Here is a 24,843-nt window from a genome sequence, read left to right on the forward strand (position 1 = left end):
AGCTCACTAATGAAATATTTTTAAAGCAAACTTTAAACTAAGGTCCTGTAGACTGACATGTTCTGTGTAAATATTACATTAATGCACAACTGTTTTTGTTAGTAAAGTCAGAAACTGACAGTATAAAAATTTATTTGGGTGTAAGCTTTCGTGGACATTTGATGAAATGGGTTCTAGTCCACAAAAGCTTATGCCCAAATAATTTGTTAGTCTTTGAGGTGACACAAGGACTCGTCCTTGTTTTTGCTGATACAGACTAACAGGACTACTACTCTGAAACCTGTCAGTATATACCTTGGGCTAGTGCAGCCATCTGTGGGAGCCTGCAGGAAGGGTCAGAACAGGGATAGGAAAACTAGAGCGTGGACACTAAGACCCAGTGGTGCCCCAAATTTTCAGGTGCCCTCCGCAGCTGCCTATGTTGCCTATGCCTAAGGACGGCCATGGGTAATATCATTCACTGGACCAGCTTGTGCGGGTGAGTGAAACAACCTTTTGCTCTCTTGCTGAGCCCAGGAGGGCAGACCAGAGAGCATTCCCTGCGGGCAAGGTTGTGTACATTGTAAGTAGGGCAGTTCCTCAGACTGAAACCGAAAGCGCTGGCAGTGGAGACAAGCGCCGGCAACGCTGCCCGGGCGGATGCAAACGGCCATGGGGGCGGGGAGCGCTGCTATCGCTGCTGCTTCGCCCTACAGCCCAGCCCCCAGGGTGCGCTGGCGGCCGAGCCGCCTTTGACACCGCGATTGCCCAGCGGCCGCTCCCCCCGGGGCAGCACCGCCTCCTGGCGGCAAACCGGTCTGTGGCCGGGCAGAAAGCTCCGCTCTGAGCCATTAGCACGTGTGACTCATCCCGCCCCCGGGGCGTGCCCGCCCGGGCGCCCAGGTGCGGCGAGTTTGCGCTCTTCCTCCTGCCCCCGTAGGCCGGACCGCGGCCGGGCTCTCGGCGGTGCAGGTGGTGGGAGCCCAGCTGCCCGGGAAGATGCGACTGGGCTGGAGCAGTGAGTACAGGAGAGAGCGGGAGCTAGCGGGCTGCCCCCTGCCCTGGGGCCGGGCTGCGGGGGCGGGGAAGGGGTGGCGGGCGCTGCTCGCTTCTCCCGGGGGCTTGGGGGGAGCGGGGCAGTGGGGCGGGCAGATCCCCTCTCCCCGCGGGGCCCTTGCAAGGGTGTTGGCTGGTCGCCAGAGCTTAGCTTCCTGCTTCGCTCGGGCCGGGCGGGTGTGCTCGGCAGCCCAGCGCTGGACCCGGAGAAGAAGCCTGTTGCTGCTTCCTGATGTTTGTCCCCCGATCGCTTCCGTGAGGCGCTTGGGAGATTAGACGTGTTGGGGCTTCTCGTCCCCTCTCCCATCTCTGCTGCTTTTAGCACTTCTCCTGGGCGGCGGCTGCCTTCTCTCCAGTCGCACTGGCATCGCCTGGGACTCTCTCTGCCCCCTCTGGCCACCTCTACACTTCCAAGTTTGATTGGCTAGCACAGCCACCCTTTGGCCCATGCACGGGTGTGTCAGTGCTAGTGCATGTACTCACCACGAATGCTTGCATTGGTGTAAAATGTAGTGCCCCACAGAGAGGTAACTGCCCCAGTGTGCCGTGCACCGTCTGGCTCACTGCCTTGTGGACCATTTGCACAGTGTTCTGTGGGATACCACCCATTTGCCAGGGGATTTTGGGGAGCTGGGGATCATGTTCTGGAACCCCACTAAACTCATGTGGGGTGATAACACAAACACACCTCTCTTCTGGCTCTGCTCTGGCTCCCACTCTGCCACCACGTACACCCCTACCTCAATATAACGCTGTCTTTGGGAGCCAAAAAATCTTAAAATCTTACTGCGTTGTAGGTGAAACCGTGTTATACTGAACTTGCTTTGATCCACCGGAGTTCACAGCCCCCCCATTCCCCGGAGCACTGCTTTACCGTGTTATATCCAAATTTGTTATATCGGGTGGTGTTATATCGAGGTACTGGTGTATATCAAAGGAGAGGGATATTTTTTCATGGTTATATAACTGCTAAAGAATCACTGGTGACCTAAGTCACTGTTATCAAGGTAGACTGGTTAGGGAAGGTGCATGATATTTGCATGTTTAAGAACATGTGATTTAAAAAAAAAAACTGCAAGAAGGGACATTTTCCCCAATGGGCAGATTACCACAGGTGATATTGAAATGCCAATATGGATCCTGGGGGGATACAGCCTATCCCTTGCTCTGCTGGCTCATGAAGCTGTACACTGGTCACCTTGGCAGCATCAAGGAAAAATTCAACTACCATCTCAACAGGTGCAGAATGACTTTAGAATATGCTTTTGGTACCGATTGAATGGACACTAGCACTAGCTATATGTTGTGTAATGCATAATATCTGTGAGGCAAAGGGGTAAAAGCTGCCATCATGATGAAGGGGTGAGATGGACAGACTATCTGCTGAAGGGCTATTGGAACAGCCAACTGTGGAGCTATACAGCTAAGGGAGATCTTAAAAGGCCAGTTTAACAGTCAGCCATAGTGGTATTGTCTGTTGTTGTTTTTGTTGTTGCATAAAATCTCTTGGGTGTTCTTACTATGGGTGGGGCTTTACTTCCTGCTAGTCACTGTAATTCCTGGTGTAAACTAATAAAGATACTCTGAGTCTCCAAAAAATAGAACTTCATTATGTGCAAAGAAGCAGAGAGCAAAGTCAAAGTGCAAACAAACAAATACAAAGTTAAAAATCTTTTACCCATGTTGTGACTTTGAAATCCCAAGTGAAAACAGAGATAGGACAGGGGAACATTTACGTCCATGTATCTGAAACCTGCAACGATGTAGTTACATATACACTGCCAGGTGGTTTTCACAGGTACTGATGTGTATGTCGCTATTGTTCTCCTTGTTGTTCAGTGTGGAGTGATACGCATAAAGATATACACTATGATGCCACGTGTCATGGTAGTGGGGGTGTAGTGAGCAGCGACTAGTTTTAAATGAAGGGGAAGGAGGGGGGAAAGAGAGAGATGAGCACACATTGGAAAAATGAACAAGCTTTCAGTTATTTAAGTAAACCACAAGAATACGATAACTGAGTCCTTCCTCCAATAACTAATTAGGCCTTCTGCTCTTTTGTATCTTCCTTAGGCACCAATACACTTTTGACTAATTTATTTGCTCTTTCAACACCAAGTCCATTACAGAATTTGACCAAACCAACCATTAAAAACTAAAATAATAATAAAACCCCTAACTGAACAATAAGGAACACTTGACTGATGCTCAACTGGGTGGACAGGGCTGCAGAGCCTTTGCTATTTTTTTAAAATTCTAAAATCAATTCTTTTTTCTATGATATTTAGTTGTAAAAATTTCAACCGTTTTGATGCAAAATGCTGTGACTCAACCTCCTTCACAAATATAGACTTGTGGTAGAAACCTGGATCTTTAACTTCTACATTCCATCAGAAGCTTTTCACCTTCTTCTTTCTGGCTTAACCTCAGATCTCCTTTTTTTTTTTTTTTTTTTTTTGGCTCAGTAACAGGTTCCCTGAATCATTTTCAATTTGATCCTTCATTTGTTCCATTTCTTAGTTAATTAGATCAGGCCAAGTTTCTACTGAGACTGCAGTGATTTATAATATATTGTGTCTATCTGGGTAGGTCTGACTTCCATCAGCTCTGTAGACTCCCCCAGCCCAACAGCTTTGGGGTTGCAAGGCTCATGTTTGCACTCTACAAATAGCTGTGTAGACAGTGCTTTAAAGTTGTGTCTCAGAAAGGAGCCCTCCATAGGCTTCAAAGCCAAAGTCGCAACTTCCAAGCACTGTCTACACAGCTATTTGTAGAAGTTGCGACTTTGGCTTTGAAGCCTATGGAGGGCTCCTTTCTGAGACACAACTTTAAAGCACTGTCTACACAGCTCTTTTAGTTCACTAGCCCAAGGCCTTGTCTACACTACAGAGTTGCAGTGCTGGTGAGGGGGTTACAGCGCTGCAACTTAGGATGTGTACACACTTGCACAGCACGGCCAGCGCTGCAACTCCCTGTTTGCAGCGCTGGCCGTACACCCGGTCGAGCCTCGGGTGTAGAGGATCCAGCGCTGGATCACCAGCGCTGGTCAGCAAGTGTAGACACTCACCAACGTTTTTATTGACCTCCGTGGCATAAGCAGGTATCCCAGCATACCTTAGAAGCCTCTCTGGTAATCATGCAAACTCCACTGCCCTGGACTCACCTGACCCCTCCTTTAAATGCCCCGGGAATTTTAAAAATCCCCTTTCTGTTTGCTCAGCCAGGTCTGGAGTGCAATTAATCAATCACTCAGCAACCATGCCTCCACGCACCAAACGAGCCCCAGCATGGACCAATGCAGAGCTGCAGGACCTCATTAGTGTTTGGGGAGAGGAGGCTGTGCAAGCACAGCTGCGCTCCAGAAGGAGAAATTATGATACCTATGGTCAGATATCGCAGTCCTTGATGAGAAGGGGACATGAACGGGACACGTTGCAGTGCAGGGTCAAAATAAAAGAGCTGAGGAGTGCTTACTGCAAAGCCCGTGAGGGAAATCGCCGCTCAGGAGCTGCCCCCACAACCTGCCGTTTTTACAAGGAGCTGGATGCCATACTTGGGTGTGACCCCACTGCCAATCCTAGGAGCACGATGGAGAGTTCAGAGCAGGGAGAAGTGGGGGAGGTTGTAGAGGACGGCGACAGTGAGGCTACTGGCGTGGAGGGAGACACCCCGGAGTCCCAGTACACATGCAGCCAGGAGCTCTTCTCAAGCCAGGAGGAGGCTAGCCAGTTGCAGCAGCTGGAAGTTGATGTTGAGGAAGAAGCTGAGGATCGTGCTCGGGGTAAGTAGATTTTTATGTTTTGGGAGAGGAGGATTTTGGTTATGGCTGCCTGCATGCATGCCTAAACGTGGAATAGCCCATTGATTTGCTCTATCACGTCTCTGTAATCTGCCTCGGTAATCTCATGAAATGTTGCTGCAAGAGCGTTTGCAATTTGCTTTCTCAAATTGATCGGGAGAGCCACCGTGGTCCCTGTCCCGGTCAGGCTAACTCGTCCGATCCACTGTGCAGCGAGGGGTGGGGGGACCATGGCTGCACACAGGCAAGCTGCATAGGGGCCAGGGTGGTATCCACATTCCTGTAGAAGACCCTCCCTCTCTTCCCAGGTAACACGCAGCAGTGATATGTCTGGCAGTAGGAAACCCTGTTGAGAGTTTAGGGATAATTGAGTGCAGGGCGCCAGGTTCGCGTTTCCCCAGCCCATGGCGCTCTGTTTTTAACCCCTCCCCTCCCAGCACGTAGGCAGCCACGCGGTGCGCTCCTGTGTTCCCCAACCCCCTCCAAGCAGGCATCCAGCACCGCGGTGTGCTCCGGTGTTCCCCACCCCCCCTCCAAGCAGGCATCCAGCACCGCGGTGTGCTCCGGTGTTCCCCACCCCCCCTCCAAGCAGGCATCCAGCAACGCGTTGCTTTCCCCCCCCACCAGCAGGACGGTGTGAACGCGGACCAAAGAACACCCCCCCCCCCCGAAGCAGCTAGCTCACCACCTTCCTGTTCACTACTGTCCCCTCTTCAGGACACCAGCTACCTCCTGTACCCATTGCTGATAAACCCCAGTGACCCACTGGTCAATTTCCACTCCCAAGGGGAAATCGGGGCAAAACCACTCACCCCATTGCTCGCCATGACTTAGCTTGCCTGCCCTCTCTGTGTTATGTGAGATATGTGAGAAGGATGCTACCAAAAGTCTAAAAAGTCCTTCAACGTGTGATAATAAACAATGTAGCCTCTGTGTATTACATGATTCTATCTCTCTTTTTTCTAGTGACCTTGACTACTGCAGCCGGATCACCGGTCTCATGTAGGTTGCAGAACTTGAGACGGAATCCTAGAAAATCAAAAGAGGAATTGATCAAATCTGTTATGCGCCACTACAACAGAGAAAGTAGGAAGACACAGGAATGGAGAGAGAGAACCTATGAATGGAGAAACAGTGTACATGAATGGAGGCAAACAGAAAGCAGGAGAAAGGAATTGTCTTCCAAAAAAACCACAAAGCAGATGATAAGCCTCCTGGCTCACCAAACTGAGTCTTTCGAGTCTATTGTAGCCATGCAGACAAATATGTACCGTGGTAACCCACAGCCCTCCCAAAGCCCTCTTCCTTGTTCCCCAGTATTTCCACAAAACACCTTTCTCCAGCAGCCAGTTCCTTATTATCCCCAGCTGCCCCCAACACCTGTACGATCACCTACCAGCCCTGATAACTATAATTCTTACCGTGTTCACTCCACCCCCATTATTCTGCAGCATAGTAATCCTGAAGTGCAGCAGACATTGAATAGTGATCAAAATAGGACATATTCAAACCTGTGAATGTACAGTCCACCCCTCCAACCCCCTTGCCTGTTATGTACTGTATGTTGAATAAAGGTTTTTTTTTCTATTTCACTACGTTATATTGTTGCTGGAAGTGGTAAATATTATACACCAAGGTAAAGCAAAGCACATCAAATGCATCAAACATTACTGTTGGCTCTCAGCATCAAATTGCTCCCTTAAAGCATCCCTAATCCTTGAAGCCCTTTCCTGGGCCTCCCTATTAGCCCTGCTCTCTGGTTGAGCAAACTCATCCTCTAGGCGTCGAACCTCGGAGGTCCATTCCTCACTGAATCTTTCACCCTTCCCTTCACAAATATGGAGGGTACAGCACGTGGATATAACAGCGGTGATGCTGCTTTCCACCAAATCTAGCTTCCCATAAAGACAGCGCCAGCATGCTTTCAAACAGCCAAAAGCACACTCCACAGTCATTCTGCACCGGTTCAGCCTATAGTTGAACCGGTTCTTGCTCCTGTCAAGCTTCCCTGTATATGGTTTCATGAGCCAGGGCATTAAGGGGTAAGCGGGGTCTCCAAGGATCACAGTGGGCATTTCGACATCCCCTACTGTGATCTTGCGGTCTGGGAAAAAAGTCCCAGCCCTCAGCCTCCTGAACAGGGAACTGTTCCTAAAGCTGCGTGCATCGTGCACCTTTCCAGGCTATCCTGAGTAAATGTCAGTGAAACGCCCATAGTGATCCACAAGCGCTTGCAGAACCACGGAGAAATACCCCTTGCGATTAACGTATTCTGATGCCAGGTGGGGTGGTGACAGAATAGGAATATGCGTCCGATCTATTGCCCCTCCACAGTTAGGGAACCCCATTTCTGCAAAGCCATCCACAATGTCCTGCACGTTCCCAAGAGTCATGGTTCTTCTTAGCAGAGTGCGATTAATGGCTGTGCAAACTTGCATCAGCACCATTCCAACAGTAGACTTTCCCACTCCGAAGTGGTTCACCACCGATCTGAAGCAGTCTGGAGTTGCCAGCTTCCAGATTGCAATAGCCACCCGCTTCTCCACTGGCAGGGCAGCTCTCAATCTCGTGTCCCTGCGCCGCAGGGTAGGGGTGAGCTCAGCACACAGTGCCATGAAAGTGGCTTTTCTCATCCGAAAGTTCTGCAGCCACTGCTCGTCATCCCAGGATTGCAGGACGATGTGATCCCACCACTGAGTGCTGGTTTCCCGAGCCCAAACGCGCCGGTCCACGGAGCTGAGCACGTCTGTTACTGCCACAAGCAATTTACTGTCTTCACAGTGAGGCGATTCAATATCATCGTCTGACTCCTCACTGTCACTGTCACTCTCACTGTCACTCTCACTTTGCAGCTGAAGGAATAGCTCCACTGCCATGCGCGATGTGCTGGCAACATTCATCAATAAGGTCGTCAGCTGCTCAGGCTCCATTTATAACAAAAATCGCAGAAAAAGCACTGTAGAATCACAATGCCGCCAAACTGCTCGGAATGTGTAGCAAAGCACCACGGGGCGTTGGAACAGGAAGCGGAAAGACACTCTCACTTCCTTCCCCTTCCCACAAGCCACAGCGCCGAAATGGGACGAGGTGCTCTGTGGGATAGCTGCCCACAATGCACCACTCCCAACAGCGCTGCAAGTGCTGTAAATGTGGCCACACTGCAGCGCTGGTTGCTGTAAGTGTGGCCACTCTGCAGCGCTGGCCCTATACAGCTGTACTAACACAGCTGTAACTACCAGCGCTGCAAAACTGTAAGTGTAGACATACCCCAAGTCTGTGGACCTGGACTGGGAGGCTCACTTCTGCAGCTGTGTAGACATACCCTCTGAAGCCTCTAAGTTTGCTTTTGTAATTCTAGTGCCATGTGAAAAATGTGCCTTTTTTTTTAATTGAAGGCCTTATCATAATATATATGCAAATTTCAACATTATTTATGGTAGCTGGATGTGGTTATGGAGAGAGAAACTTCTTGAGATTTTCTCAAATGTCTTGGGGAAACTGGGACATTAAGTTCCCTTTTTTTCAAACAAAATGAATCTGATGCTGGTTACAGAAGAATATTTGAATGCATTTTAGAACAGTTTAGGTATTCTTTCTTACTCAGTGAGGTTCAAATACTGTGGTGAAAACTCATATATCAGAAGCTAAGGATGAATCCATCTGAGACATTCACTCATCTTTTTTCATTTTATTTTTATTGCCAGAGCCAATGGCGAAGACTTCCTCTGGATATTTCTCTTCGTATTCTTGAATGGTATCTTCAGCAGCTTGGACAGAGTGTTATCCTTTTTTTTTATTTAGAAATAAACTCAGTAACATTAATTAAGAGTGCAGTTTTCCAAGGATGGCTGCTTATAGCTCTTTTAGGGTCATTTTTCATGTTTCATCATCTTTCCTTAATGTCAACGCTGATCCTTTTAGTTCTTCCTTTACTATTTCCTCTATTTCCATTGGACTACTTAACTCTGTTGTGAAGACATAGCCTTAACTAGAGCTATTTAAAATTGCATCTCTTGAGCTAGGCTAACTTGAGTGAATGTGGACACTCTTTGGACTTGTCTTCACTTTAAAGTTAAATCAACATAGAATTTGAGTATTGTGCCTAACTTGAGTCCCACATCCACACAGGCAAACTCTGAACTTGAGTGTGGTGGTGCTTTTAACCCTTGTTGGTTGCCTCTTTAGGGGGTATAGGCTAACGCTTGAGTTAGTACAACTCATCAGCTGCTAACTTGTGTCTATGCTACAGAGTGGTCTTATCTCCCTTCAAATGCTGCTAGTCCTCCAGCACTTTCCCACAATTCCTCCCAGGTGCCTAGGAAATATAGAACACACTTTACAGCGCTGCAACTGGGGTGTGAAAAAACACCCCCCTGAGCGCTGCAAGATACAGCGCTGTAAGGCGTCAGTGTAATCAGCGCGGCTCCCAGCGCTGCACGCTACACCCGTAAGGGATGTGGTTTACATGCAGCGCTGGGAGAGCTCTCTCCCAGCGCTGCCGCTCTGACTACACTCACACTTCAAAGTGCTGCCGCGGCAGCGCTGCCGGGGCAGCACTTTGAAATTCCAAATGTAGCTATACCCTTAAGCTATATCATTACTGACAAAAATGGTGTGTTTTACCACAGGATAACTAACAAATATGTTAGCTATACTGCTGTAAAATCCTAATGAAGATAAGGCACTACTTTTATTGAAAAGTAAACTAGGTGAAGTCAACTACAGACAGGAATATAGTGCTGGCCTCACCTAGGCATCTTGCGATAAACAATAAAAGTGCTTTGTCTGTACTTAGGATTTTACAGTGGGATAACTGTCTATTATCTAGCTGTAAACAAACAAAAAAAAAACCATCATCCCACACACCTTTGTGTTAGTGAAGACAAAAGTGTAATGCCACATGAGTGAGTGCTGTGCTTGTGTGGACAAATTAGCTCAAATGTTACGTGTTGGGTGTGTTGCTGCTCCTGCTAGGGCTAGGCTAGCTCAAGAGGAATACTCAAGCATAGAAAACTTGAGTTATTTTTCAATGGAGACAATCACTAAGAGTGGGTCTGTCAGTTGAAATTTGTCTGGAGGAGTATACCAAAGTGCGTCAATTATTTCTTTAAAATGCTTATTTTGTACTTCGTTGCTGGTAATGTGTAAAGGAAGGTTGCACGTGTGGTTTGTTTTGTTTTGTGGTTTTTTTTTAATCAAGTGGAAAATTTTGCTTTTCAGATTTGTTTTAAATGGCATAAACATTGATTGACCTTTGCCTTTCTTTGGATGCTGAAAATGAACAAAAGACTTCTCTTGAATTCAGCTAATGTTAAAAAGCCAAGAACCTTGTTCCAGGCTTATTTAACAGAACAGCTTGGCTATTTTTTATGATCATGAATATCTCTCACATGATCACCAAACTCATCAAAGTTCTGCTCTTCACTTTGACAGTTATATTCAGTGTCACATTTGATCTGCAAAAGGTGAAAGAAACTGAGTTTCTGTACTTTTTTGACGGTGACCATGAATCCTGTCTAGCTTGCTGCTCAGCAACTCTTGACATTGTTCACATTTTACTTTAGAAGAATCTTCTGTTTTCATTACTTAAATCCATTCAGTTGAATGGAGTGGTAGAAAAACCAAACAACCTCAGACATGTTGACTCAGATAAATCATACTCTAGGGTTTAGCAATCAGTGAATGCTAAATCAGGGGTTCTCAGACTTTTGTACTGGTGACCCCTTTCACACAGCAAGCCTCTGATTGCCACCCCCCTTATGCATTAAAAACACTTTTTAAAATATATTTAACACCATTATAAATGCTGGAGACAAAGCAGGGTTTGGGGTGGAAGGTGACAGCTCGTGACCTCTCGTAATAAGCTCGCCACCCCTGAGGACCCCCAGTTTGAGAACCCCTGTGCTACATAGAGCTAGCCAAAATGTACTAAAACGTGACCCAATTTTTCAATATAGTTTTTTATTGGAAAAGTCAAATTTTGACCCCAAAATGTAATTTTTGACATGTTTTGCAAAAATTACATCCTGTTTTCAACTAGCTCTAGTACAAAGCACTCTTTTGCAATAGCTAATTACCTCCATCAGAAATGCCATTTTGTTGCATTCTAAACTCTCAGCAATGTGTCAGTGTTGATGAAATTTCATTTCATCAACAAAAATAAAAATCAAAATGAAGCATTCTGTTATGGTCAAAATGTTCTGTTTTGACTTCTGTGGACTGGGACATTTCAATTTTCCATTTTGAAATGACTTTTCTCCAATTTTTATTTTATGTTCTAAATTATAATATAAAAAGTCAAAATGGATACAAAATATTTTGATTTTTATTGAAGTATAATGTTTCACCTGACCTGAAATTGATTTTTTTTTAACAAATTCCATTTTGCGAGAAATTTAGAAATTTCCACTGTGATGGGGCAAGGCCAGATGACTATAGGAAAGTAGTGTGAAACAGGTATGTTAGCCACAGGCTAAACCAGGGGTAGGCAACCTATGGCACACGTGCCGAAGGTGGCAAGTGAGCTGATTTTCAGTGGCACTCACACTGCCCGGGTCCTGGCCATCGGTCCAGAGGGGCTCTGCATTTTAATTTAATTTTAAAAGAAGCTTCTTAAACATTTTAAAAACCTTATTTACCTTACATACAGTGGTTTTGTTCTATATTATAGACTTATAGAAAGAGACCTTCTAAAAAGGTTAAAATGTATTACTGGCACGCGAAACCTTAAATTAGAGTGAATATATGAAGACTCCCCACACCACTTCTGAAAGGTTGCTGACCCCTGGACTATACAAATCCCTCTTACCATGGTAACCAAATGGCAGTTGCTCCAGGGTTAGTCAAGACACCTGGGGCCAATTAAGAGCCTTCTAGAAAGCAGTGGAGACAGCTAGGTTGATTGGGACAAATGAAGCCAATTAAGGGCTGGCTGGAACTAGTTAAAAGCCTCCCAGTTAGAGGCATGTATCAGGAGCTGTAGGAGGAAGCCGTGCTGCCTGAGAAACGGGGCAGGAAAAACCCATCAGGCACAAGGAAGGAGGCCCCAAGGTAAGGGTGAAGTGTTATAGAATATCAGGGTTGGAAGGGACCTCGGGAGGTCATCTAGTCCAACCCCCTGCTCAAAGCAGGACCAATCTCCAGACAGATTTTTGCCCCGGATCCCTGAGTGGCCCCCTCAAGGATTGAACTCACAACCCTGGGTTTAGCAGGCCAATGCTCAAATCACTGAGCTATCCCTGTTGAAGAAGTGGGGGCTGCTGTGGGGAAGTGGCCCAGGGAATTGTACTCATCCTATTTCAACAAGTCAGCTACAGATAGCTGCTACTATTAGGGTCCCTGGGCTGGAGCCCAAAGTAGAGGGCGGGCCTGGGCTCGCTCCCTTCCCCATCCCTTTCCTCGATTAATTCAGCGAGACTCTGAGACAACAGACTGTGCAAGGGAGGGTAGCATCTCCTCACCTCCCTTGCTGGCTTATGATGAAAATGGCTCAGTAGGCTGTGACCCTTGCCTCTAGAGAGAGAAGGGCCACGTGGAGGGTCTCAATTAGCCTCTGAGGCTAGCGAAATCCTCCAGGAAGCGCGGGACCCACCAAGACAAGGTCGGAGCTTTGTCACACCTCATAGCAAATCAGAATGAGAAAAATTCAGCATTTCAGAATTTGACGTGAAACGGAAATGATGGTTCGCGTACAGCCCTAGTGTTAGTGTTTTAAAGCAGCATTTAAATAAATCATGTTAGCTTACATCATTTTAAACTCACCCCACCTACCACTCCAGCTGGATGGGACCTAGCTTGCTGGGATTGTGCTAAAGCACAGGGAATTTGTGAACTTCTTGGCCAAGAATTTGATTTGGGAACTACGCATATATCCCATATTTATTCCTGGGACAGGAAACTTAAAAATAAACAGGAGAATCTGTTTAGTCCTGATTTTCTTGTCTGAACTGCTGAGTATTATAAAAAAGCTCCCGTGTTTTCCCTGGCCCTTCCCCATCTTCCAGCCCCCCAAAAAGGCTGCATTTCAGTGATGGTCAAAGTAGTTCCTTAATGAACAGAGTGTACATACTCACAATGTGAAGCACGTGGGTCATTTTGAGGTGAAGATGCAATAGAAGTGTTATATTTTATTAACATGGGGGAAGGGGATCTGACGCTTATCTCAAGGTATACATTTTTATTTCTGGAGAAGGGGTAACCAAATGTCTGGTACAGTGTGACTGTATCTATCAGTTTCGCTCCCAAAAACGTAGCAAATACACACCTTTCTCCTTGGCTATATAGACATTACCATAGCTTCTACAATAGTGGTAGAAATTATAATTGAGAGTGGCTGGACTAGTGGCTGCTGTCCACATCTCTCTGCAGGCTTCTGGGCCTCCAGATGTGTGCAAATCTAGATATCACATCTCCACCCTCGATCTGAACCCCAACTCCATTTACATATCTGCCTATTCAGGCCTAGCTTAGTCGTCTCCTGTATTTCAAAGAGGATACAAAGAGCCCACTGTGAGCTATCCGTAGGATAGGATTTTAAACTGCCACCTATCACCATAGCATTTGGGTGCCGCCAATCTAAAATGGATAACAATAGCTAAGTCACTTGATGATTTCATGGAATCTCTGGCATGTCTCCTTTTCCATGGTCAAACCTCTGCTTGGGGGTAGAGTGGGGTTTTTTGCGGTTAGTTATGTTTTAAGAACTCTTTTTTTTAGGGGTGGAAGTGGTTGTCATTGTTGACTGCCGCGCTCACTCTGTCTGCAGCCCCACCGAAGATCTACAATGGTGTGGAATGCCTGTGCATCACGCTCTCAAAGTAGTGTATTTGTGTAGCAGAACCATAGGAGATACTATATTTTTAGTAGCCCTATGTAGACTTCTTATCACATGCTGCCTTTTTTTGCATTAAATAATGGATTTGTTCTTTCTTATCAGACTTCCTGAAGTTATCAGGACTTATGTTAGCATCGGTGTGTGCTTGGTATTTGGGATACATATTTGCAGATATTGTACCTGAAGATTCGCTATCATCAGCTATCGAAAATCTTCAGAGTATTGGAGAGAAACCAGTACTTAAGGGTATGTGGTCACATGACTTTTTTTTCCTGCTAATATGCAATGTATTATAAGTGAAGCACAGTGTTTGTAATTTAACCTGCAAATGGGTTGTTAGTTACTGAATAATTGATTGTGTTGCTCTCCTAAGAGGGCTGTCAATTTAATCACAGTTAACTCACACGATTAACTCAAAAAAACTTCAGTTAAAAAAAATCAGTTGTGATTAATCACAGTTTTAATTGCATTCTTAAACAACAGAAATGTATTAAATATTTTTGGATGTTTTCTACATTTTCAAATATATTTCAGTTACAACACAGAATACAAAGTATACAGTGCTCACTTTGTTGTTTTTATTACAAATATTTTCACTGGAAAAATGACAAAATAATTTTCAGTTCACCTTAGACAAGTATTGTAGTGCAATCTCTTTATTGTGAAAATGCAACTTACAAATGTAGATTTGTTTTGTTACATAACTGCACTCAAAAACAAAACCATGTAAAACTTTAGCGCCTACAAGTCTGCTCAGTCCTGCTTCTTGTTCAGTCAATCACTAAGATAAAAAAGTTTGTTTACATTTATAGGAGGTAATGCTTCCTGCTTCTTATTTACAATGTCACTTGAAAGTGAGAACAGGCGTTCACATGGCATTTTGTAGCTGGCATTACAAGGTATTTACATGTCAGATATGCTAAACATTCGTATTCCCCTTCATGCTTTGGTCACCATTCCAGAGGTCAAGCTTCTATGCTGAAGATGCTCATTAAAAATAACGTGTTGATTACATCTGTGACTGAACTTCTTGGGGTGTGGGGAATTATATGTCTCCTGCTCTGTTTTACCTGCATTCTGCCATATATTTCATGTTAGAGCAGTCTTGGATGAGGACCCAGCACATGATCATTTTAAGAACACTTTCACTGCAGATTTGACAAAACGCAAAGAAGGTATCAATGTGAGATTTCTAAAAATATCTATGGCACTCGACTCAAAAGTTTAAGAATCCGAAGTGCCTTCCAAAATCTGAGAGGGACAAGGTGTGGAACATGCTTTCAGAAGTCTTAAAAGAGCAACACTTTGATGCAGAAACTGCAGAATGTGAACCACCAAAAAAGAAAATCAACCTTTTGCTGGTGGCATCTGACTCAGATGATGAAAATGAACATGCATCGGTCTGCACTGCTTTGGATCGTTATCAAGCAGAATCCATCATCAGCATGGATGCATGTTCCCTGAAACGGTGGTTGGAGCACAAAGGGACATATGACTCTTCAGGGCATCTGGCACATAAATACCTTGCGACACTGCCTACGAAAGTGCCATGCGAATGCCTGATCTCCCTTTCAGGTGACATCATAAGCAAGAAACGAGCAACATTATCTCCTGCAAATTGTAACCAAACTAGTTTGTCTGAGCAATTGTCTATGTTTGTAGTACTCTAGAACACTGATCAAAAGATCATCTGTGGGTATGGCTACACTTGAAATTTCAAAGCGCTGCCGCTGCAGCGCTTTGAAGTGTGAGTGTGGTCGGAGTGCCAGCGCTGGAGAGAGCTCTCCCAGCGCTGCACATAAGCCACATCCCTTACGGGTGTAGCTTGCAGCACTAGGAGCCGCGCTCCCAGCGCTGCGGCACTGATTACACTCAGACTTTACAGCGCTGTATCTTGCAGCACTCAAGGGGGTGTTTTTTCACAGCCTGAGCGCAAAAGTTGCAGTGCTGTAAAGCGCCAGTGTAGCCATGGCCTCAGAGGACTGCTGGGACCCATTCTCCCCAATCAGATTCCTCTTTCCTCCCTATCCTCATTTGGCAAGCAGGTGCCAATTTCAAGCTCATATAAATCTGCAGTGTTTTTGATAGGATGTTTGTAGATTGGCAAGGTTTGCCTTTGGAAGTACTTGTGTGACCTTGCTCTTATATACTGAAATTAATTGGTCATTTTGGTATATGAATTGTGTTTACATAGTGCTCAAACAAAGCATGTTGTGCTTTCTTATTCACTACAGTGCCACCCCCCAAAAGACAGAAATGTGACCACTGGTCTCCGTGCTCACCTGGGAGCTATGCTTATCGATTACTCAGTGGTGGTGGCAAGGAAAAGTTTGCCAAGATTTGTTTTGAAGATGAGCTGTAAGTACCAGTCTACTTCGAGTTGAAGCAAGGACTACCTGGAGTAGTAGGGACATTTTGGTTTAGCAACAGACTAAACATTTATTATTAAGAGACATTTCTTGGATTAACGCAAACTTCGTAACACAAAACCACCAGACTTGGGGTTTTCCCCTTTCAATACTATTGACCATGCTATGCTCCTTAAGTCCCTCAAGCAAGAAACCACCATCTCCGGTCTCCTCTGTAAAGTATAGGTGTGATTCTAGGACAGTCACACAGCAAATGAGGCACACTTGGAAATCCAGAGGTGGGATTCATTTAGATGTTGTGGTTTTTAATTTAATGATTCTAAACTTTTTTTTTTAAATCTTAATCAATTTTTGTTACCTCTGATCCATGTGTTTTCTCCCTTTGGATAGCTCATTGCTTTCTCATCGTTGTGTCCAAATGCTGATTTCATTGAAGTCAGTGCCAAAATTTTCACTGACTTTACTGAGGCAAAAATTTGACTCGGTGTCCTTATTTCTGTTCAGCTGACACACCCCTGACACTTCAATTTCTCTCTCTTCTGACTACATGATTGGCTTCATTGTGTCAACTCTTGGATCTCTTATAACTTTAAACCCTGAATAATTCTGTTCTGTCTGTGTAGAGAATAACCTCCCTTCCCCCTTTTTTTTGGTCCATTACCAACACTAAGTCCCACCTAATTTTCTCTGTTCCATTGCATCTTTCCAATCTCCCTCACTGTGTGTATTCTGAAAGTATACTTATGTTTCTTTGACGCGTAAGATTTTTTCCTGGTAGTCTACTTCATCATTTTGTTTTCTCTGTGCTTGTCACTAAAGTAGTCTTCCTGTTCTAGCTCTAACTTGTTTTTTAACCTTGCGTCTTGGCTTTTCTCTTCTGTTCATATAAACTGCTTTGGGCCAAGATTTTCAAAAGTGACTAATGATTGTGAGTGCCTCAGGTTTCAGACTGGAAAAGGGCGTAATTTTCAGAGGTTGGATGTTCAGTGCATTCTGAAAATCAGGCCTCTTTACAGTATCTCAAGTTAGAGACTCAAAAACTGAGGCCCTTAAAATCAATAGTCACTTTTGAAAATCTTGGTGTGGAACTGTTGTGAAGATACACTGGCCTATTCTATAAAGCTGCATGGAATGATGCCACAAAACTAATTATTTTCTCTGACGTTGTTTTACTCTGCTTGTGCTGTACTTGTACAGGTTACAGTGTTAAACTAGACTCATTATGGGCTCTCCGGAGGAAAGTGTCCAGTGCACCATAGATTTTTAAGACATGGCTCCATTGCTTTCGGCAGACTCCTCAATTAAACGATTAACCTAAAAACAAGAATACCGGGAATGACTTTGCATGGGTAAATATCACAGCCCTTCTGGAAGTGCAATTCCTGACTGATGGTGTTTTTATTTCATTTTCAGGCTCATAAGTGAACAGAAGGGTAATGTTGGAAGAGGTATAAACATTGCCATTGTGAATTGTAAGTAAGAGAAGAATGTTATGGAGACAATGGTAGTACACTAAGAAAAATGATTTTGCATCTCAGACATGCAGTGTAACAGTCTTCCCTCTATATTTTTTAAACTACCATTTCCTCTCTATTGGACACTTATGAAAGTAGAGTAACGAAGCACAATAATAGTCTGTCATTCCCAGTCACTTTTAGCGTGGCCTTGCAATGTATGAATGACTGAAAACCACAGCCTTCTCTGTGGCAGTAGTACAGAGAGTGCCGCATTCACATCTTTCACTGCCTTAGAGGAGTTGTTTCCTTACACAGCAGAAGCTGGTAACTTTCTAGTTTTATCAGATTCAAATTCATCTTAGCTTTAACAACAATAAAAAGAAGCACTTGAAGAAAAAAATCTTAGAATAGTGGATAAACAAAAAAAATGTTTTTTTGTTTAAATTTTCAGTGGATGAGAATGGACAACCATGAAAAGTTGTCCAAGTGGCCCTGGATTTTAAATTAGAGTAAAATTACTTTGCATGTCACATAAAAGAAATTTCTTAGTTATCTAATAACTGAGATGAGGTGCAATATGTTTAATAGTGTTCCCTCCTGTGAGGAATAAGAGCCCTGAGTCTGGAAAACAAGCTCAGATGTAGTGTGGTGTTTACTTTGACCCCCAAATGATGCAATATATATTTAAAAAAAAAAAAAGGATTCTGTTTATACATCCATTTACCTTCCAAGTGAGTAAGTAAAGAACCAAGTTGTGTACATTGGTGTGGCTCCAATGAGGAAGGAGATATCTTGTTTATAACAGCTGAAGAGATGGTCCAAAAGTTTCATTTCCTTGTTACCAAACTTATCTTGCATTTTTACTTTCTATTAAAATCATAAAGGATTTAGTGACCACAGTAGAAAACCAACTGAACATGAGTTCTTCGTGTGAGACTGTAGTTAAGAGGGTGATTGTGATCCTTGAAGGTATAAGTAGAGGAATATCAAGTAGAGTAGGGAGGTGCTATTATCTCTGTATGTGATATTAGTGAGACCATTACTGGAATATTGTGTCTAGCTCTGAGGTCTACACTTAAAGAAAACATTGAAGAATTGGAAAGGGTTCAGAAAAGAGCAACATGAATACTTTGAGAGCAGCAAAACTTTAATAATGAAAGACTACAGAAGCTGAACCTAATTAGTTTATCCAAGAAAAGACTGAGGTGACTTCATTGTGGACTTCAAGTACCTACATGGGGAAGAGAGAGCTGTTTAATCTAGCAGATAAAGGCATAACAAGATCCAGTGATTGGAAACTATACAAATTCAGACTAGAAATACAGTGCAGATTTTAAACTGTGAAGGTAATTAACCATTGGAGCAACTTAGTAATATAGTGAATTCTCTTGAAGTCTTTACATCAAAACTAAATCTCTTTCTGAAGGATCTGCTACAACTTAAACAGACATTATGGATTTGAAGTTGAAATTATTTAGTGGGGTTCTGTGGCCTGTACTATGCAGGAGGTCAGACCAGATAATCACAGTGGTCCTTTCGGGCCTTAAAATCTCTGAAAATATTGCAGAATAGAATATCTTCCATCCTTCCACTGAGAGGTAGTTTCTGGCTAAACAAATATTTACATATACTCCTTAATTATCTTGCTTCTTTTATCCACTGGTTCAGATAGAAAAGTGGACATATCTAACATTGCAATACACTAAAACGTCCTCTGCATATTTTCTAATTAATTAAACCTCTCCTCTACAGACTGTATCCAACACTTTTTTTTTGGTAGTGTCACTTTAATATGTTAATTCACATTGCTGTCACCTTTCTGTTTTGAATGAACAGTTTTTTTGTTAAGGAAGAGAAAATTATGACCAAGATTAACAACACAGAGAAAAAAGTGACATTCCACATACAAGCACAGTAAAATCCAGCATCCTCAGTTTGGTGTGATCTCTGGTCTCTGCTCAGGAGAGGCCCAGGTCTGAAATGTTATTTCTCCACTTCTGGACTCTGCCTCCTGAATTGTGGAAAATAAACTTTTACAGAGTCCTATGCTTTTAAGATACTTCCCCCTCTGCTTTGATCCTGCCAAGGATGAGAGCCAAGATGAGCCAGAAAGAGGGCAGCAGTTGCCAGATCTTCCCACTGAGTGGCAGCATACAGTGCTCCAGAGGAAAGCATCCTCTACCTAGACGTGTGTGTCTTATGTAACTGATCAGTGCCTAACTCAGTTTGGCATTTGAAAGCATGACATGAAAATTGGTTACTGGTTTTGCAGTTTTCCTACTAGCAAAAAAAAGTTCCGTGAATTTGTCAAAGAATTTTGAAATCTTGAGAATTACCTCCAGTTTTACGTCTGTTTCATGAACTCAAAAATAGGCCAATCTGAACAACAATGAATTAATTATGATTTATTGCCAAGATTTTCTAAAATGACTAATGAGTCTGAGAGCCTAACTTGAGCCACTAAAAGAGGCCAAATTTTTCAGAAATTGCTGAGCACCTGTCCACTGAAAATTAGGGCTATTGAAATTGTCTCAATTCGGGCCTCCAAAATCAATAGCCACTTGAAAACCTTAGCCATTGTTAGGAACTAGCATAAAGTATATATGCAATTACCAAAGTTCATAATACAATTCACTCATTCTTTTGAACATAAAGTAAAAAAGTAAAGCCAATTCCATTGTTTGAAAGAATCTGGGCAGAAATCTTTTCTATCATGCTACAGTGTTGGTGGAGTTCAGTTGCACAATAGCTTTAATTGATCACTTCTGTGTGCCATTGGTGGGCAGGAATTAATGCTGTCAAGGACAATCACTATGATTATAGATTTCCTTCACCAGATTAATTTTCTGAACTTGGAAGGAAATCTGGCACTAATGAAAACTTGAAACTGTAGTAATAAATATAAAATAGTAGATGCACTTATTTTTAGTTTTCAGAGGGGAAGCTGTGTTATTCTGTATCCACAAAAACAACAAGGAGTCCGGTGGCACCTTTTTAAATATAGATTTTAAATAAATCTGTTAGTCTTTAAGGTGCCACCGGACTCCTCATAGTTTTTATTTTTAGTTGTAACCGTTGTTGACTTTCCCCTTACATATCTCTTTCCTTCCCCGTATTTAAAGTGTATCATTCTTTATTGCAGATAAAACAGGAAAAGTTATATCTACAGAGTTTTTTGACATGTGGGAAGGAGGTAAGAGTCAAAGTATCACCAAATAAAAGTGGCAGAAGATCTCTTGTAGACACTTTTTTTCCATACAGAAGAAATTTGAACTAAAAATATTTTTTTCAATTAAATATTTGACAATTGCTAAAGATCTCCAAGAATGATCAGTAATTAATATAAAACAGATGGCAAAACAAATTTCTCTGCTCATCTGGAGTATTTCACAGCTTAATACTAAAGAAAAAAAGCTAAATTGCATCAGGCCTTTGTTTTTATTTCTAGATTGCTGTGCTGTAGGCGATCAGACGAGGTGATCACGATGGTCCCTTCTGACCTTAGTCTGAGTCTAATCTGTCTCTTCCTACTTACTCCAGAGCTCCTGAGAGGTGCTGATCATTCTGTATGCTCACTGTCTTTGGGGGGGGAGGAGTTGAACGCACTCAGTACCTTTGAGGATTGGGCCTTCTGTATAGGAATGAGGGAATTACCTAGCTAGAGAAAAATAAGTAACTTACTTCTGTTTTTTGGAGAAGCAAAGTAGCAATAAGATGAGTATAAGGTGTTTTGTACATCGGCATGGGGTAATGGGGTAATGAATAATCATTTGTTGTATCAACAGACTTCTCGGGACCCATGACTACTTTCATTAAAAATGCACCTCAAGGGTCACTTCTTTTGATGGTGACCCATGATGATGGAAGCACCAGGTAAGCAAGCATTTGTGTACCAGCCCAGTGCTAGAATAATAAATTGCTTACAACTCTTAGAGGAGAGGAAAGTGATCAGGAACAGTCAGCATGGATTCACCAAAGGCAAGTCATGCCTGACTAATCGGATTGCCTTCTATGATGAGAGAACTGGCTCTGTGGATGAGGGGAAAGCAGTGGACGTGTTATTCCTTGACTTTAGCAAAGCTTTTGTTATGGTCTCCCACAGTATTCTTGCCAGCAAGTTAAAAGAAGTATGGACTGGATGAATGGGACTATAAGGTGGATAGAAAGCTGGCTAGATCATCAGGCTTAACGGGTGGTGATCAATGACACCATGTCTAGTTGGCAGCCGGTATCAAGCGGAGTGCCCCAGGGGTCAGTCCCGGGGCCGTTTTTGTTCAAATCTTCATTAATAATCTGAAGGATGGCATGGATTGCACCCTCAGCAGGTTTGCAGGTGGCATAAACTGGGAGGAGTGGTAGATACGCTGAAGGGTAGGAATAGGATAGAGAGGGACCTAGACAAATTAGAGGATTGGGCCAAAAGAAATCTGATGAGGTTCAACAAGGACAAGTGCAGAGTCTTGCACTTAGGACGGAAGAATCCCGTGCACTGCTACAGATTAGAAACCGAGTGGCTAGTAAGCAGTTTTGCAGAAAAGGACCTAGGGGTTACAGTGGACGAGAAACTGGTTGAGTCAACAGTGTGCCTCGTTGCCAAGAAGGCTAACGGCATTTTGGGCTGTATAAGTAGGAGCATTGCCAGCAGATCGAGGGACGTGATCATTCCCCTCTATTCAGCATTGTTGAGGCCTCATCTGGAGTACTGTGTCCAGTTTTGGGCCCCACAGTACAAGAAGGATGTGGAAGAATTGGAAAGTGTCTAGCGGAGGGCAACAAAAATGATTAGGGAGCTGGAGCACGTGACTTATGAGGAGAGGCTGAGGGAACTGGGATTATTTAGTCTGCTGAAGAGAAGAATGAAGGAGGATTTGATAGTTGCTTTCAACTGCCTGAAAGGGGGTTCCAAAGAGGATGAATCTAGACTGTTCTCAGTGGTACCACATGACAGAACAAGGAGTAATGGTCTCAAGTTGCAGTGGGGGAGGTCTAGGTTGGATATTAGGAAAGACTATTTCACTAGGAGGGTGGTGAAGCACTGAAATGGGTTACCTAGGGAGGTGGTGGAATCTCCTTTCTTAGAGGTTTTCAAGGCCTGGCTTGACAAAGCCCTGCCTGAGATGATTTAGTTGGTGTTGGTGCTGGTCCTGCTTTGAGCAGGGGGTTGGACTAGATGACCTCCTGAGGTCCCTTCCAACCCTGAAATTCTATGAACTCAGGGTGGCAATCTTCTGAGAAGCAAAAGTTGTTACAGCTTGAGCTATGACCAGGTTTAATCACTTACCTCCTTCTCTCAGTCATTTAATGCTGTACCATTCAACACTTGCCCATATAACATGGCCTGAACCTCTCTCAGACGCTGAGATTACATGAAATTTCTTCCAACAATAAAATGTACAAAAGAGAGAGAATCCCTCATAACATAGAATTCTTCTCTCTGCTCCCTTGTGCAAACTCATTGTCTTTTATTAACATTGGTGGAGTTGCACAGGTATAAGTGGGGGTAGAATTGGTTCCATGAATTTTATGGCACATTACTGGACAGTTCTCCAGTAGAAGATACAGGAAAGCTTTAAAAATTATTCATTAATAGGAAATCGGGAATTACACCATATAATATCAACCAACTATATCCTTTTTTACATAATTTATTTTTAAAGTTCTGAGTTTCCAAGTCTCCAATATTACATTTTTCAACTCTTCTACTAGATTAAACGATGGTGCAAAAAAAGCAATAGCAGAGCTTGGCAGTAAAGAAATATCGAACTTGAAGTTCAGGTCAAGCTGGGCCTTTATAGCTGCCAAAGGTTTCAACCTACCAGATAACATTCAAAAAGAAAAGGTAGGGTTTATTTTGTTTTCTGTTTTGTTGTGTTTTCTTTAAACTATAATTTTCACAAACCCTTCACAACCTTGTGTTTGTGACTTCTTTCTGGAAACAAGTTTCCAAAAGTGACTAGTCATTTAGGGTGCCTCAATTTTCGAAAGCCCAACTTTTGAGACACCTTTAAGGAGATCTGAATTTCAGAGGGCAGGTGCTCAGCATTTTCTGAAAATCAGCAACCTTTAAGAGTCTCAAGATGGACACCCAGGAAAGGAGATGCCCAAAATCGCAAGTCATTTTTGAAAATCCTGGCCTCAGACTTGAGGAAGATGTAACAGGAATCATTTATGTATCAGAACTTCTCCTCATAGCAGTGTGTTTTAATTTATATACTCGGTGCAGTCATCCTTCTGTGATGCAAGGAGGGGAAAGGAAATCAGTATGCTTCACCCAGCTCAGTTTCCACAGATTTCTCTAACTATTCTATTTTCCGAAGATATACGGAATTATCCCTAGTTTCACGTCTCTTCCAGAGTGTTATTGGGTGTTACTTACTGAAACAAATTACCTACAGGAAATACTTCAACATCAATGTCCTGTGCTATGAGGTCTTCTGGGCAATAAGGGGTTTGGGTTATAACATTTTGGGGAATGATTATATAATAGATGATGGGATGAGGAGGTGCCAGTTTAAGATAAGCAAAGCATGAAGTATATCCGATGATTTCCAAGCCCCTGTCCCCATATCTTTCGCTCTTGCTACACAGGGGGGCATGAAGTTTTCCAGACTAGTGATGACAGTCTATAAATGATAAACTGAAGGGGTTTTTTTTTTGGTTTTTTTTAATAACCAGATCAACCATTCTGACGATAGCAAGAACAGATATAATGGCTGGCCAGCTGAAATCCAGATAGAAGGTTGTATCCCGGTAGACCTGATCTGATCTTACATTTTGCTAATAAAGTCATATAAATTTATTTTTATATATGGTTGCAGTCATAAAATCGATAAGATCTAAACAGCTGCTATTAAATTAATAAAGTCATATATACAATTTTAACCACTTGTCCTTCAGAGGTTATATTCTGTAATTGGTCTGAAGGCAAATACCTGTTTCAATGACAGGTGCAGATAAAATAATCTGTTTTCTGGTCTGTAAGTATGATGGTATGGCAGATCTGTCAGGATTATCAAAATGGTACCGTATTGTCACTGTAAATGGCAAGTCTAATTTTTTTATAGGGTGCTTTCGCTTTAGGTTTTAGGAGGAAACACGATATAAAACCAAATTGTATTTCTTCTATCACAGAATCCCTAGCAGTGAAAGAGATTACTCTGTTGCAGTGAATTAGTAATTCTTTATCTCCTAAGAAAAGTTTGAATTGCCATTACATGTGTACTGGTGATTAACCTATTCTAGCAATCACCAGAGTCACTAACAAGAAGTCTATGCTGATGATCTACACCCTTCATGGGTTTGCTCCTCCACCTTTCACTTACAGAAAAAAATTGTGCAAAGTAACTTCAT

General features: G+C 43.2%; 1 protein-coding gene across 5 annotated transcripts; it reads left to right on the plus strand.

The window, feature by feature from the left end:
• The first annotated feature begins 382 nt into the window (after positions 1 to 382).
• FAM3B (FAM3 metabolism regulating signaling molecule B) lies at positions 383 to 24,375 on the plus strand. 5 transcript variants are annotated; one of them, XM_050933420.1, is made up of 8 exons: positions 457 to 478; positions 13,770 to 13,913; positions 15,902 to 16,025; positions 17,450 to 17,508; positions 20,636 to 20,686; positions 21,279 to 21,366; positions 23,200 to 23,332; positions 24,169 to 24,375. In XM_050933420.1, exons 2-8 carry the CDS (start codon positions 13,793 to 13,795, stop codon positions 24,256 to 24,258), a joined length of 666 nt encoding a protein of 221 aa, XP_050789377.1. In that variant the 5' UTR covers positions 457 to 478; positions 13,770 to 13,792; the 3' UTR covers positions 24,259 to 24,375. The 5 variants fall into 5 exon arrangements, with proteins under 5 accessions (XP_050789359.1, XP_050789377.1, XP_050789384.1 ...); XM_050933427.1 differs by lacking the exon at positions 457 to 478 and adding an exon at positions 544 to 562; XM_050933412.1 differs by lacking the exon at positions 457 to 478 and adding an exon at positions 889 to 997.
• The last annotated feature ends 468 nt before the right edge of the window (positions 24,376 to 24,843 follow it).

The sequence above is a fragment of the Gopherus flavomarginatus genome, chromosome 1 (assembly GCF_025201925.1).
Source record: "Gopherus flavomarginatus isolate rGopFla2 chromosome 1, rGopFla2.mat.asm, whole genome shotgun sequence".
In the NCBI taxonomy this organism is placed as follows: domain Eukaryota; kingdom Metazoa; phylum Chordata; order Testudines; family Testudinidae; genus Gopherus; species Gopherus flavomarginatus.